General features: G+C 39.5%; 1 protein-coding gene across 1 annotated transcript in view; it reads left to right on the forward strand.

The window, feature by feature from the left end:
- The first annotated feature begins 7,475 nt into the window (after positions 1–7,475).
- The window catches only part of LOC142156948 (solute carrier family 2, facilitated glucose transporter member 11-like), a 47,189-nt gene continuing 39,494 nt past the window's right edge, over positions 7,476–15,170 (forward strand). Inside the window, exon 1 of the mRNA XM_075211155.1 lies at positions 7,476–7,577. Coding sequence (XP_075067256.1) covers positions 7,521–7,577 — 57 coding nt within the window. The 5' untranslated portion in view covers positions 7,476–7,520. The remainder of the gene's footprint in view (positions 7,578–15,170) is intronic.

Here is a 15,170-nt window from a genome sequence, read left to right on the forward strand (position 1 = left end):
CGAGCAAGCAGGTACGTGATTTCTGTTTAGGAGAGAAATAATGGAGTTAATTGATTTTCTGTGCAAATGTTGCTGTCAATTTTTTTTTTTATTTTTTTTTAATTGTTTGCAATGAGAAGTTAGGGCTACATTTTACTAAACTGATATGTTGCCTATAGCAACCCATCAGAATATACTTTTACTTTATTTATAGCATTCAACAAAATGACATCTAAAATCTGATTGGTTGCTATAGGCAACATCTCCACTTTTTATAGCATGCAGTTTAGTCAAAATAACCCAGCATGTACTACACAGTCCAAATGATAATGGGTATTAAAAGGATAATAAGTGCATCCGTAAGCAGGTAGCATAGGACTAGAAATCAGGAATGCAAACATTGTGAAAGAATCTGTAGTTGCTAAAGAATATTCTTTCCTATCCAGTGTTCAGAATGCAATATACAAACATATTATATACTATATACTTACCCTCATTTTTCATACACAGGGCCCTCTTCATACCAGCCACCTCAGGCGGAGTCCCTGGAAATGTCCCCTGAGCCAGAGGATCAAACGACCATCACCCTGGTAACAGTGGATGCCCCTGTGTCTGGCCTCCAGGAAGTTTCACCTGGCCCTGCTGAACCATCACACCACCAACCTGCACCTGAAAGTATGGACCCAGCCAGAGAAATGGCGCTGTCTATTGGCGCATTCCAGCAGCAACAGACATTGTTCATGGACAGGCAAACTCACCACATGTCACAAATTGCGGCCCAGTTGAGGCGGATACACCGCTCCAATAGTCAACTGCCTGCTGGAATCAACCGTCTGGCAACAGCTTTAGAACAGACCAATGTGCAGCTGGCCCAAATGACTGGGGCTGTTGAGGCCTTACATTCCACAGTACGTGAGGGGAATGCCAATGTGACCCGGCTGGCAGGGCAACTACATTCAGAAATTGTAGCCCGTTTACCGGCACCTATCTCTTCAGCCACCACCAGTGCCGCTAGTACGCCTACCACATCTCTACAGAGTACTCCTCCAAGGAGAGGTACTCGCACCAGGGGTGGGCGAGGGAGGGGAGAGAGTGGCACCAAGCATAGCGATATGCCTGCAAAAAGGCATCGCTAGCACAATGTTTCTTATTGATTAATGTTTTGTCAAGTTTCTATAACCATTATACGTTATTATTTATTGTGTTCTGCAATAAATACAGTTACATTTCTATTGTGTCAGTCTTTCTTTTCTGCACATTAAACAAGAGTATACTGATTTTTTAACAACTATGCACTAATTTCACTTAAACATTGACCTCTGACTGTCACATTCCAGGGATGTTCATATTTACCACATGAGGAGTACACACTATCCTGTTTTTAAAGGTTCCAATTTACAAAACATTTAAAATAAAATACTAAAATTGCACTCACATAAAACACATTTTGGAGCAAAAAATGTTTTTCATACTATGTACTTACACGTAAAGTAGTTTGCAATTAGACGGTCTCTAATCTCCCTTCCGCCCTCTGTGCTCTGCACATCAGCAGATGTGACACGTACCCCTTCTTCTTCACTGTCTACTGCAATAATCGGTGGGGTAAGTTGATGTAAAGCCAGGTTATGCAGCAGACAGCAAGCCAGGACAATCTCAGATACCTTTTCAGGTGCATACATAAGCACCCCACCAGATTTATCAAGGCACCTGAACCTGGTTTTCAAGAGTCCAAACGTACGTTCTATGACACCTCTAGTGCTTATGTGTGCCTCATTGTATTGGTGCTGTGCAGGAGTCTGAGGATGCAGCAGAGGAGTCATGAGCCAGGAGCGACACCCATATCCTGAATCTCCTGCAATAAAAGTAAAATGTTAGCTACCATTTACTTTGAGCATGTTGTACAGCAGTTAGCATATGTGAGTCCATTTGAGCAAGGATAAGGGATATATAAAACATGCAAAGTACATACCCAAAAGCCATCCCTCCGGCATTTCACCACTTTCAAATTTGGCATAAAGGGTAGACTGTCTCAGGATAAAGGCATCATGACATGACCCAGGATAGCCTGCAACAACACTCAATATACGCTGGTTAGCATCGCAGACAACCTGCACATTCAGGGAGTGGTAATGATGGCGATTAACAAAAACCTCTGCCCTGTTGTGAGGTGGTCTCAGGGCAATATGAGTGCAATCTATTGCACCCATTACATTAGGGATACCTGCGACCCTATAGAAAGCTCCCTTGAGCTCATGCCACTGTGACTCCTGGCTGGGGAAGCTGATATAGCTAGGGCACACTCTTTTAAGGGCACCTAAAACCTGTCCAAAATGCCTTGAAAATGTCGGCTGCGTTATGCCAATCACTCTGGAGGACACAGATTGAAAGGAACCTGTTGCCAAAAAGTGTAGTCCTGACACTGCATTAGAGCGGCTGGTTGTAGGCTCCAAATCATCCTTCACATGCTCATACAGTGCCATGAGGTTAGTACGATTGAGGCGAAACATTTGTACTACCTCCACATCAGCCAAAGACTCCAGATTCAAACGCACTGGAAATGCACGTGGAGTGCGGGGTCTTTGCAGGCTCCGCGGAACAGATGCCAACTGCTGTTCATCCTCCTCCTCCTGGCGCCTTTCTGCCTCCATCAGGTAAAAAGCTGCAAACATACACTGGCAAGAATGCACCACATTACCTGCAAAAGCCATTCTCCAACAACCCCACACCTGCCAAATAATGAGGGGCCCTTTTTGTAAGCATCATGATTAACTGCTGGGCAATAGACGGTGATTGTCTGTGATTGCTTCAGGCAGAAAAACCATTTTTCACATGTGGATTGCATTAGCATTAAAATAAGGGTTAACTATGTAATGCAACAATTCCCATCCTAGTTTCTTTGAGGCAACAGTATTCTAGTGGTTTTTTGGAAAGTACAAAACAACTAGAAAAGGAAAGGTCAAATGAGATTTTACTATGCAATCATACTGGGTGAAAAAATAATGGAAAACAAAAAAAACAGTAGCCTGAAATTTCATGACACTTTGCCCATTTTCTATACACAGTCCTAATGGGTCATTGTACATGAAATAGGCCTTTCTCTTATGGTCTGATTGGCAAAATACCTGAAACAGCACACTGTTTGAACCATCACGCCGCTCACAAGCAGCGCTTTCATTTTGGTCTTTTGAATGGCGGTTTTCCGGCGGCTTTATAAACCCACTAATAGTAAATCCGGCTGTTTGTATGTTGAACATTGTTGAAACCGTCATGGCGCTTTACACAGAGGCGGGTTTGAAAACATCTTTTCTGGCCGTTTGGATGGCGGGTTTAACCTTAGTAAATCCGGCGATGGCTAAACCGCCGCCAAACCCGCCGAAAGTCAGCGGGTTTACAAACACGCCTGATAGTAAATCTAGCCCCAAGTCTCATTCTTATCAAATACAGATTAACCATCTTTTTACACTATTTGCCACAGAAGGTGACGGGAAGGTGTTTACCATTTGGAAAGCTGATACTCATGTCATGTGAAACAGTTAATCTGTATTTGATAAGAATGAGACTTGGACTGTGAATTGCACACATATTTTTTATCTGTTTGTCTCCTATGGGATCCTGTATGCGCTGAATGTCCTATGTTTTGTACTATTTTGTGATATATTCATTAGGTGAGCCATAATTCCACATTATCCATATAGCTTGAACTTTGTGTCATCTCATATGGTTCTTTCTGGCCCAAGAAATTTTACCCAATATGTTAGGATTTGAACTCTTATCTAAGTAATAAAAATTGGTTGAGGTTGATCACCCATCTATGATAACAGGACATCTCCCAGTAAACACTAAAGGCTAGGTGACAGAAAGCAGCCTCTGAAGTAACTCTGCTCATCAGAATACATTAATGACTTATACACAATGATTTTCCAGAAACCATTTTGACTAAAGTAACTATAGGTTGTATTCTTTATCATGACAGGTTTCCACATAATGGGAGCTATAGGATCTTTCCTTTAGTATAGTTTATACAATCCAATACATCAGTTAAGTACAGTATGTCCAGTGTATTTGCCATACAGTCCTCTAATAAGCATGAGGGCTGTGTATTGGTTTTTGTATGTACCATGTACACCCGTGAAAAGTTATATTGACAAGGTAGCACTAGCTGCATGGCCTGATAATTTTGTCATGGGTGTAATCACAAACACAATCACAACTGGGCATATGAATATCTGGGTGGGGTACGGTTTTTCGATTTGGAAAAATCCGACACCCACTTGACCTACAAAAAAAACACGAAAGTTCTAAATTCATCTGAATTTAAAGTGCCAATGTCGGGCCCCCACAGGTTAATTGTTTAAACACTTAACCCGACATTGCCACTTTAAATTCAGATGAATACAAGTCGCGATGACAGTAAATAGTAGTGCCGGGCACCTCTTCAATTAAGATCACTTGCAGTCAGCATTCAGGTCCATCGGTGATGTCCAGAGTCGCTTTAAAGGTGAGTCTATAAATATTAACATCGCTTTTTAAAACTTTTGTGGGTTTTTTTGCAGGTGAAGTGGTTGTCGGAATAGTGGTAATCGTATTAATGATTACCGCCGGAATATCTTGCATAAAGATGTCAGAAAGCAGGATAAGCTGTATAGGGCTAATCTTCTCAGTCCTGCCTGTCTCCAGCCCCAGTTGTTACAGATGTTATCCTTTTGTCTGGCCCCACCCTGTGGTGCAATGTTATTGGTTAATATTGCCAGGCTTTACCTTTGACCTGGATGTTGCGCGTTCTGTCCATTTTAACATGATTACAGTTATCTAGCAGATTGTGTGTAAGTCCTTATTGTATGCATGAGAAACATTAATGAGGGTGCAGCAGATCTATTGGTGTGACAATCACTCTAACAATGCCCCAGAAATTACTAATGTTATGGGACTGCTTAATCCGTTTTTTATTTTAACCCCCCCCCTCCCACTGTAAATCTACCTGTTTTTGAGCTAATCAAGGCCTTTTGGTCATTGCCAATGCACTTATTTTTGATATTGTGTGTATTTTGATATAGAAAATCGTTATTTCTGAGACCAGGGTAGAAAGTTAGTTTTTTTCTGTTTTAACCTTGCTAAAGGAAATGCCTTATTACTGATGTATATATTTGATACAATGAGCCTTTGTTTAGAAAGTCTTTTGTGTATTGTGATGTGGGGAAATTACTTGTTTGGGGTTTGTACCTTTCTTTGGGAATGTGTATTCTGCAACTGTCTGAAGAAAGTATTCATGTCAATTAGACCTTTTGACTTGCTAGTAGATCTCCTGCCTCTGAAATAAGATGCAGGAAATCATAGCAAGGTTTTTAAGATATCATAGATTAGTGTAAATATTGTTAGCTTCGAATTGCATGTAAATCCATGTTTGGATAAACAGGTTACATCCTGATTCTAAAAATAGCCCCCCCCCCTCCTCCTCAAAGGGGCTGGCTGGCTTACCCAGTGAGGCTGTGTCCAAATTGTATAAAAGGCACTGGCTTGTATTGAAAAGTTGTTCTTCTGATTTCATATGACCTGATCACTGGCACCTTTAACCAGTGTAAGAGCAAATAAACATCACTTGCTTCAAAGACCTGCTTGAAAATATCTTCCATGCTGAAAATCCTGTGACTTACAGATTAGACCCAAAATCTAATCCGTTCCTGGCTGTTTCTGAGGTTTGGACCCAGTCTTTCCTGTACCACGGCTCTGCCTGCTAACCTGCAACCCTGGTCAGTGTGATAGGCCAGGGGGATCCATCCACAGCAACCCTGATCTATAGTAAGAAGTCAGGAGTACAAGCCCAGGTACACCAGTAACGGGGTAGACTTGCAGCGCCAGTTGCCCAGAAGAAACCCGGTACTGGATGCCAATACTGAGTCCAGTGGTGGCAGCATTTGTAAGCCCCTCCTACTGCAGCAAGAGGGCGCATTTGGGATAACGAAAGGGAACAGTGGCAAAGTAAGCAGAGCCGGTTCCCAGCAACAACAGACTGGGTGGCATAGGTGGCCCATCCTGTCACACCTTACCTATCCAAATCATTTTAAAATCCTTAAATAACCCATGTCAAAACCCATTAAGATTCGTTCCAACAATTCTGGCGATCATTAGAGGCACCTTGTCGTCTTTACACTATTGCAAAGTATACAGTCAGAATGAAGAGACTCTTCTACACATCAACATGGCGTTTGTTGGTCTGCACAGCTCGGTTTAGGGTGGCAGACAGTTGCTGGTAAATAATCTGGATCTCAGTCTCAATGCTCCACTTTGACGCATGTATTACATCAAATAAAAAATCCTAATGGTGTAAAGTTTGGGCACTTTTTTGGATGCTACAAATGTAATAAAACTTTAAAAAACTTTAAAAACTTTTATTTTTTTCAAGTTAATTGCGTACAAACCTGGCTTGTTTGTGGTGGTGTTGTAGTGGGGGGTGGTTGTGGTATTTCTGTAGTGTGGGGTTGGTGGTGGTATTGATGTAGTGTGAGGGAGGGTATGTAATGTGTAGGGGTTTAACTTCATTTTCGTTTTTAAAACTAATCGGGTCGGCCATGGGCTGCTAGTGGTGGTGGTATTGCTATTATGTAGAGGGGTATTATTATCATTTATTTATCTATAATTTATATGTACGCAACACTGGACATATAATATGTAATCACTCACATCATTCTCTGCCTCATACCCACCACATGAGGCCACTTACAGGGCCACTTTAAATATCCAATCCACCCTGATGATACAGCTGCTGTTACCATAGAAAGTGGAAAAGGGTGCTAGGGGGGCCTAAATAATGAAGAGCGGTCAGCAGAAAACTGGTTTTACTTGTATAATACCTCAAGGAGGCTAGTGTCAAGGGAAAAGATTATTATAATAACCTTCAAACAAAACATGTCACAATCATGATAATAAGGCTTCTAGGTGGTGACATGCTCTTACTATGATATTTTGTTTACATCAAAGCAAAAACTACACCTATGCAGATATATGTGTCCCTGTGAATAATAACATATGACTAAACATATAAAGAAAACACACAATTACAAATTTATTCTATACTCTACATGACTTTTCTGTAGCTAATATCTAGAATTATGGGGGTGCAATTCATAAGACTTGGCTCACTCACATGCCTCCTTGATCATGAATGTTGAAACTGAGACAGCTGAGGTTTAAGAATAGACATATGAAAAAAAAAAGAAAGGAAACTCTCCACCGTGTCAGTCACATGAACCCAAAAGAGCAGAATTTTCATAACCTATCTCCAAATAAATGAGATGTACAAGGTATGTTTTATGTTTTTAGAACTAATTAACCATATATCCTTAAGACTCAAATGACTTGGAAAATACAAACCTTCATTTGTTGTTATGGAAGCGACTTGTGTTAAATTATGTCTGCATGATCCACTTTAACAAGCATGATCTTTCTAAGAGTATAATGCTGCTAATTGTTTTCTTTGAGTGAAATTTGTCTGAGGGAGAGGAGCAGAGAGCAAAACCATTTCTCCTCAAAGAACTACTCTCACAATGTTAGCAAGAGCAATGGAATATCAGCCTTTACTAAGCAAGAAGAGTGGTACCAGGGTAAGTGGCCTATATCTGTGGGAAATGTGGATTAATGGGTGATGTCTGTTCTCGAGAAATATTCTGTATCTAGAGGCAAACATAGTTGTTTGCATTTCTCTGTACCACACACATATGGAGAGCTATGCTTCTTTTAAGCCTGTTCAGGAACCTTTATAAAAGTGAAGTAACATTTCTAAGCTGTCAATATAATCAAATATTATAACATTATTGTAATAGTAGAATTGTACAATCATATATTGTGTGTGTTTATAATTATATAGATATACACATTTTAAATCAAAGTTACTATTTGCTGAATTTAAGAGATTGCTAAAATATAAAACGGCGAACCCTAAATTCAGCCATGATTATCCAAAACTGGTTATGAAAGGGGCATTGTACGTTTCGTAAAAGACCTCCTGTGTCTCTAATTGATAAATAAAATATAAATGAACACATTTTTTAAGCTATTTGTGCTGTATTTTTACATTGTCCCAATTTCTTTTCACATTTCCTTAACATTTAACATGACAGTGTATATTGTAAATTATTCTCTGTACAAGATCAACTGCAGACAGGTAATATTACAATATATTGTATTTTGACAGTGTCAGAATACAGCACATTGTCAGACAGTGTCAGAGCAATTGTGGGAGCCAAAGGAAACCATTGGATTATTTTTGTCTTCTTTAGCAAGATTTTCTTCCAGCATTCATGTGTGAATGTACCTTATTACTTAAAGAGGGATACTTTACAACATGCAACAGACAACATGGTAGAGGCATGGTTTAAGCAATATAGCTAATGTTATCAATTATCAGTAAAGTTTTCAGGTAAAGGCAACTTTGAGGTTTGAAGAACTGGGACGATTTTTCCCTTGGTCAAAGGGTCATCAATTACAATTTTAAGAAATGAGTATAGGAAAGGGTTCTTTACTGTAAGGGTGGTTAAGCTGCAGAATTCTTACAACATGAGGTGTTCTCAGGCAATTCACTAACATATAAATATATAAATGAATATAAAAAATGATATATAAATGAATATAAAAATGGATTGGGTGGCCTGTAAGCTGCTCAGGCATATCCTAAGTGCTGCTACATGGCAAATAGCAGACTCGTAGAAAACTTCTATCCCTCCTGCCATCAGCTCAGTCTGCAACCTTGTCTGGCACATGTATCAAATGGAACATATAACGAGCATCCTGAGATTCTCCTCTGCGTCCTTCCACAACCAACCTCTTCTTAATCTGTAAATTAAATTCAGCCTCTTGTCTCCCCAGAGTTCTGGTCTACTCTTTGGTAATATAATGCTTTCCCTGATGGCCCTCACCAGCATAGCTTCTCTTGCATCGCCAGCTCTTGTTTGTATTTATGGTGGATTTTTCTGTTTCATGTTAGAAACTGATCTATATTTCTGGATGCAAACTTGTGATATTGTAACCTTCAAACTTCAAAAGGATGATGTCCAGAGTCTTTGTTGGGGAGACGGCAACTTTGTATCTCCCAACAGAGACTTTGGACATCAGCCTTTCCAGTTCCATCACCAGTATTTTCGGGGCCCTACATGATTTTAAGATTCCATCCAATATTTCTGGTGGGCAGATTCGATCTACTGGCTCCTTTTGGGAGTTTGTTACCTGTCCATGTTTTTATTTTCACTTTAAAAGAAGAATTGTTTTAGTGATTGTTTTATTTATAAAAGTGGTAACGCACTATATACTCCTCCTTGTTGCTTCTGTCAAACATCTTTAAAGATCAATAAAGGGGCAGACGAAAAGATCATAAGATCTTCAATGGGATTGATTATATATATATATATATATATATATATATATATATATATATATATATATATATACACATACATACATACTTACATACGTATGTATGTATGTATATATATTGTAACAAAAGGAGGCATTTAGATGGCAATATGCAGAGAAAGCAGGGAAGTAAAGTAAAACATTTGTGCAGCAATGCACGTAGATTGAATGTAAAGACCTATGTGTAACAAACAATAGTTTAAGTTTGGTTAACTTACAAGCAGAGAAATCCTTCCTCTCAGCAAACAGACAGGGTGTGTCTCTTTAGTGCAAAACAGAGCCAGTGATGGGGCGTTTCCTTTTAAAGAGAAGGTGGGTGTGTCACCTGTCCATCAAGCTAAGGCTGGGGGAGGAGTATCAGGTATAAAAGCTTGTTTGCATCATTTTTGCACGGAGATCAATGCTGGGGAAGCTGGCTGGTCTTGAGAGAGCTGAGCTATGTCTAGCTAGCGTTTAGGGTCTCCAAGTATTGCTGTGAAATCTGTACGGTGTCAAAACATTTACCATCCGGACAATAAAACTACATAAAAAGGAAGAAGTTGTTCGCGTGTGCTTCAGCAGTAGCGGGCTCTTGCCACAATATGTATGTATATATATATATGTGTCACAAGCAAGGTAGTCGGAAGGCCTTACCTGCTGATATCTGCACTGCTACGCAAGGAGGCGCGGAGTCTAACCACGCCCCAGGTCTTCACCAGGGAACCCTGCAAGGAGTTTTGGACTTAGCCGCTGAGACGTGTCAGTCGCGGCCCTCCCAGGTAGCTACCAGCGAGGTTAGATGAACAAGCGTAGTCGACAATCCGGGGTCAATACCGTGCGGGCAATGAGGTACAAAGGAGTCAAGCAGGAGAGAAGTCAGGAAGCCAGGGGTCAATGCCGGGAGATCAATACTGGAACCAGGGGTAATCCGAGAGAGTGGTCAGGCAGGCAGGGGTCAGAATCCGGAGGTGCAAGTAGGGAATATCCACAGATATATATAACAAAGGAGCCAAGAGAAAGACTAGCTGACTAGATACTCTGGCACCCTAGTGGTGCCAGAGTCTGGCTTAAATAGTGACATCTACCAATCATTGGTGGGAGTAAAGGTCGGCGGTCAGTTGGTCTGACCGCCGTCAGGAAGCGGCCCTGAGCGTCTCCGTGCGCATGCGCCCGAACATCCGGTCTGCCGGGCGGAAGTGACTTCCCGTTGCTAGGCAACGGGACGAGTGTAGAGAAGGCGTCCGTCCCGCCACCAGGTAGGAGTGCGGGACGGCGCCTGACAATATGTATGTATGTATGTATGTATATATATATATATATATATATATATATATGTATGTAAGTATATATATATATATATATATATATATATATATATATATATATATATATATTACAGTAACATGACCCGCTTACTGCTGCACTGCTAAGACAGCAAAGTCTGCAGGTTGAGGGAACAAACATGCCAGCGATGGTAAGAAGATATAGGATAGCAATATGTGAGATCAGCAGGGCTGTGACGTGGAAAGTGTAACATAAACTGCAGCTTACTGTGAGCATGCTGCCTGAGAAATTGATAAAGCACGGTTGGTGGGCAAAATCAATGTAGGCACTGAGAGCTGATTGTAGTGTGCAGCTGACGCTGAAACTAAATGATGCCACAGTGAGAGGAAAAAAATGCTGAGAACAGACACTGGCACAAATAAGGTTTTCTTAGATACAGTAGCTGAATCATATGATTAATCATGAGCAGGGTGTCAAGGGTGAAGCACAAGAATCAAAGAAGCAGGATCATGGTAGCAAGGATTACTCAATAACTGTGTCAAGGAAGGCAGTACTCAGAGGTCCCGTGGAAGGAGTCCAGAATGTCTAACCTTTTGCTGACACTAACCAGCACAAGAACAGTGATGGACATATTCCGATTTCTTGCTATCCAAAAGACCACCTTTTCTCCTTTTCACCTGTTTTCATAAAAAAACACATGAAATATTTAAAAGATTGAAAAAGTTCCACTGCAAAATATGGCATCAGTCGTACGCTCACTTTGCGCTTGTGCTTTGATGTTTTATGCAAGAAGAAGTGAACACAGTTGTAGTGGATACAGGGTGTGTACAGCAGTTGTAATGGGCCCTTTGTGATTCACCAATCATTTTTTCTTTTTGTAATACTGTTGAGGAATGCACCTCCAGTAATGGAAGTCTGTAAGTATCTAGATTAGATCTCTGTCTTCCATGCTACGCACTACCCATGTGGAGGGCTATGGTCCCGATCTTTAATGATACTCAATGGAAAAGCATTTGATTAATGATGGATATTGCTGGCTGTATGCAGTGGTTGACCGACTACATAATGTAGCGTTATGGATGTAGGTAAATATTTGCAGGACAACTGAACACCCCCTAAATGTGTAGTTTCCACCTCTTGAAGCTTATTAATACATTGTGTCCTAAAAAAAGAAATCTTTATTTTGCACTATTAGCACACAATCAGGAGCTTTGCTGTCCATATACACCGTGACCCATACTGCTACTATCAACAGGAGTAAAAATGTGAACTCAGGCACCACCTTCATTACTTAACTGTAGAAACAGATACATTCAGCGAGAAATAGGCTTATTGCATTGAGCCTCCACTCTTTATTCTTTTTTTCAAATTACTTGCTTTTGTGCTTTTATAAATAGATGTAAAAATATTTTCTGTTGAAGATAATCTATAAATATGTTTTCTTTAATTAATATTGCAAATTATATGCAATACTATTTAAATACATAAGCAATACAAATGATCTCCCGCACAAGAAACTTCTTCAAGCAAATATCAATACATATTATATTACATATGATTTGTGACTCAATATTCAAATCAATATAGATTATACACACTGATATTAAAATATTTGTTGGCACAATTGATGTAAGGATGGATGTAAAGGGTGCTGCTTCCAGTAGTAATTAATTGCAATAAAAAGGAAAGAAAAGTACTACTTTTACGGAAGGCACACCTAACAAGTAGCTACTAGATCCTGTAAAGAGAAGGGACACTCCCTAAAATAATGTAACATTTGCTACAAACCTTTTTATTATCTTGATTTTCACTTTATTTATTTTCATTTTTCACACATAAACAAGTTATATGTTAATTACCACTTCACCTTCCATAGGAAAAAACCCAAAAACAAAACATAGATCAATGCACAAATTAAAGAATGAACTTTCAATATTATTTATTATATCTTATGTTTTATATTTCTCTGCATAAATCCTATTTGTATTTTTATTTTTATTTTTATTTTGAGGCTCTAATAAGTAATATATTATTGTTTATTGTCATATATTTATAATCTGTAAGTATATATCAAACAAACAAAATTTACACTTAATACTTACCTGTAGGACATATCGTGAAATTGTGCATATGATGTTTTCAGCATTACTGCGCATGAAGAATCTAAATCTTTCTATTTATCTATTTTCATTCTTATTCTTTTTTATTGGACAAATGTAACAATTGCTACGAACCTAAAGGAATTCTATACATTCTATTGGTTTTCGATTCATGTCAATCAATTTGAACCATATCTATTGGTGGATACACATTTAAATAGTTAGCCCGGACATTGTACAGGTTGCCTCCAAGTAGAAGCAATTAGCGAAACGTACGTTAGGTTTTAGAACAGGAGTCTGTGTGTCAGGCTCAGTAGGTAGTCTCTTCATTTAGAAGGAAAGCTCTCATCAACACTTTGGAATTTAGATCGGAGATTTGTTAAATACGAGAGTCTCTTTACATGAACATTATTTTAGGGAATTATACTCTATCAGGTGCTATAATTAGAGACTATGAATCATTTATATTAGATAATTTGCAGTACAAACTCCAATGATTCTCATTAAACCCATAAATAATTAACTCAGTTTTTGTGACGGATGCTCTAGATTCACATACTTCGAAACCCCTGGCTATATGTCACTGTTTGAGGAACATTAACCCGTGTTATATGTGGCAAATCTTATATAATCTAGGAATAATAAATTTATATGTTTTGTGGTCTTTATTTGAGAGATAGTATGGAGACTGCAATTTATACCACTAACTCGACTCCTGTGATTGATGCCGTACACATCTGATTAGTATATCTCAAGATCACTGAATATCGGGACATTTTAATATGATTTAGTTGTGATGTTCTCTCATACATCTTAAGCCCTATAATTATATCCATATATTAAATCTTATTAGTGCTAGAAATAACTTGATACAAATGATGGAATTTATGCATGTATGAACGGCAATAGTGGTCCGGGGCTTCTATTTGTATCATCCATTCAATACTCAGAACAGGCTCTGCACATTACTGATCGACGGCCGGGCATTGTATATTCTGCAGATGATAGCCGGAAAGTATTAATGGAGTCCAGGTACTAGATATTAACCATTAGGTTCTCATTGACGCTGACACTTGGTGCCAGCACTGGTCGATTACAATTTTGATTGATATATACACCTATCAACCCCTGGGTATATGTCCCTGTTTGAGGAACATAAACTCATGTTATATGTGGCAAACCTTATATAATCTAGGATTAACAAATCTATATGGCTTGTGGTCTCTATTTGAGAGACAGTATTGGGACTGCAATTTGTACCACTAACTCGACACTTTCAATTGATGCCGTATATTTCTGATCAGCATATCCTAAGATCACTAAGCATTGGGATATACTAATATGATTAAGTTGTGATATTTTCTCACACACATCTCATTAGCGCTAGAATCAACTTGACACAAATTATGATATTTATGTATGCATGAATGGCAATGTTGTTCCGGGGTTCTATTTGTACCAGGTGTGGGCTGGGAGGTACCAGCCCGGGGGGCGCACAGGCAGCCGCATCACGTGACACGCGATGTGGCCGCGTCATTATTACGCGGCCGCATCGCGTGTCACGTGATGCGGCCGACTGTGCGCTGGCGCGGCCGCATCGGATGTGGCCGCCGGTAACATCAGAAAAAATAATTCCATCCATGGCGGGGGACGGGGGGAGGCGGCCGGCTCAAACAGCCGCTAGACTGAGCGGCCCAGGTGCCCGCTGCCCCCTGCCCCCCGGTCCAGCCCGCCCCTGATTTGTACCATTCACTTAGTATTCAGAATGGGCTCGGTATACTACTGATCGACGGTCAACCATTGTATGTCCTGCAGATGATAGCCGAAGTCTATTAACGAAGTCCGGGCAACAAATACTAATAATTAGGTTCTCATTGACGTTGATATTTGGAGCCAGTACTGATCGATTAAATCTCTGATTGAGATATATATCTATTACATTATCGAGCAGTTTTCCTATAAAATAAGTTATATTAAGGGAATCTATCCCTTCTATGTACTTGAGCTTGCCCCAGACTCCGAAATTTTAATATTTCGCTTTTTAACCAATTTTTTTTAATGCATACCAATAAATTTTGTTCTTATATGTGGTGTCAATTTATTATTTTTATCCACTTCTAGATTCATATGAACAGACGTAGAGTGTCCCTTCTCTTTACTGGATCTAGCAGCTACTTGTTAGGTGTGCCTTCCGTAAACGTAGTACTTTTCTTTCCTTTTTATTACTATTTAAATACAGCCTAGAAGAAAGCAGTGATCCTGCAATAAACCAGATATTTGTCTACACCCAACTAAACACCAATTTATCAATCAGTTATGTACTCATGTTGTTACGCATACCAATACACCACAGCTATATATTACCACTATCCAAGCTGTATATTGTTCTCTATATACTCTCCCTATTTCCTTCTGAAAATCTAGTAC

The sequence above is a fragment of the Mixophyes fleayi genome, chromosome 1 (assembly GCF_038048845.1).
Source record: "Mixophyes fleayi isolate aMixFle1 chromosome 1, aMixFle1.hap1, whole genome shotgun sequence".
Taxonomy (NCBI): domain Eukaryota; kingdom Metazoa; phylum Chordata; class Amphibia; order Anura; family Limnodynastidae; genus Mixophyes; species Mixophyes fleayi.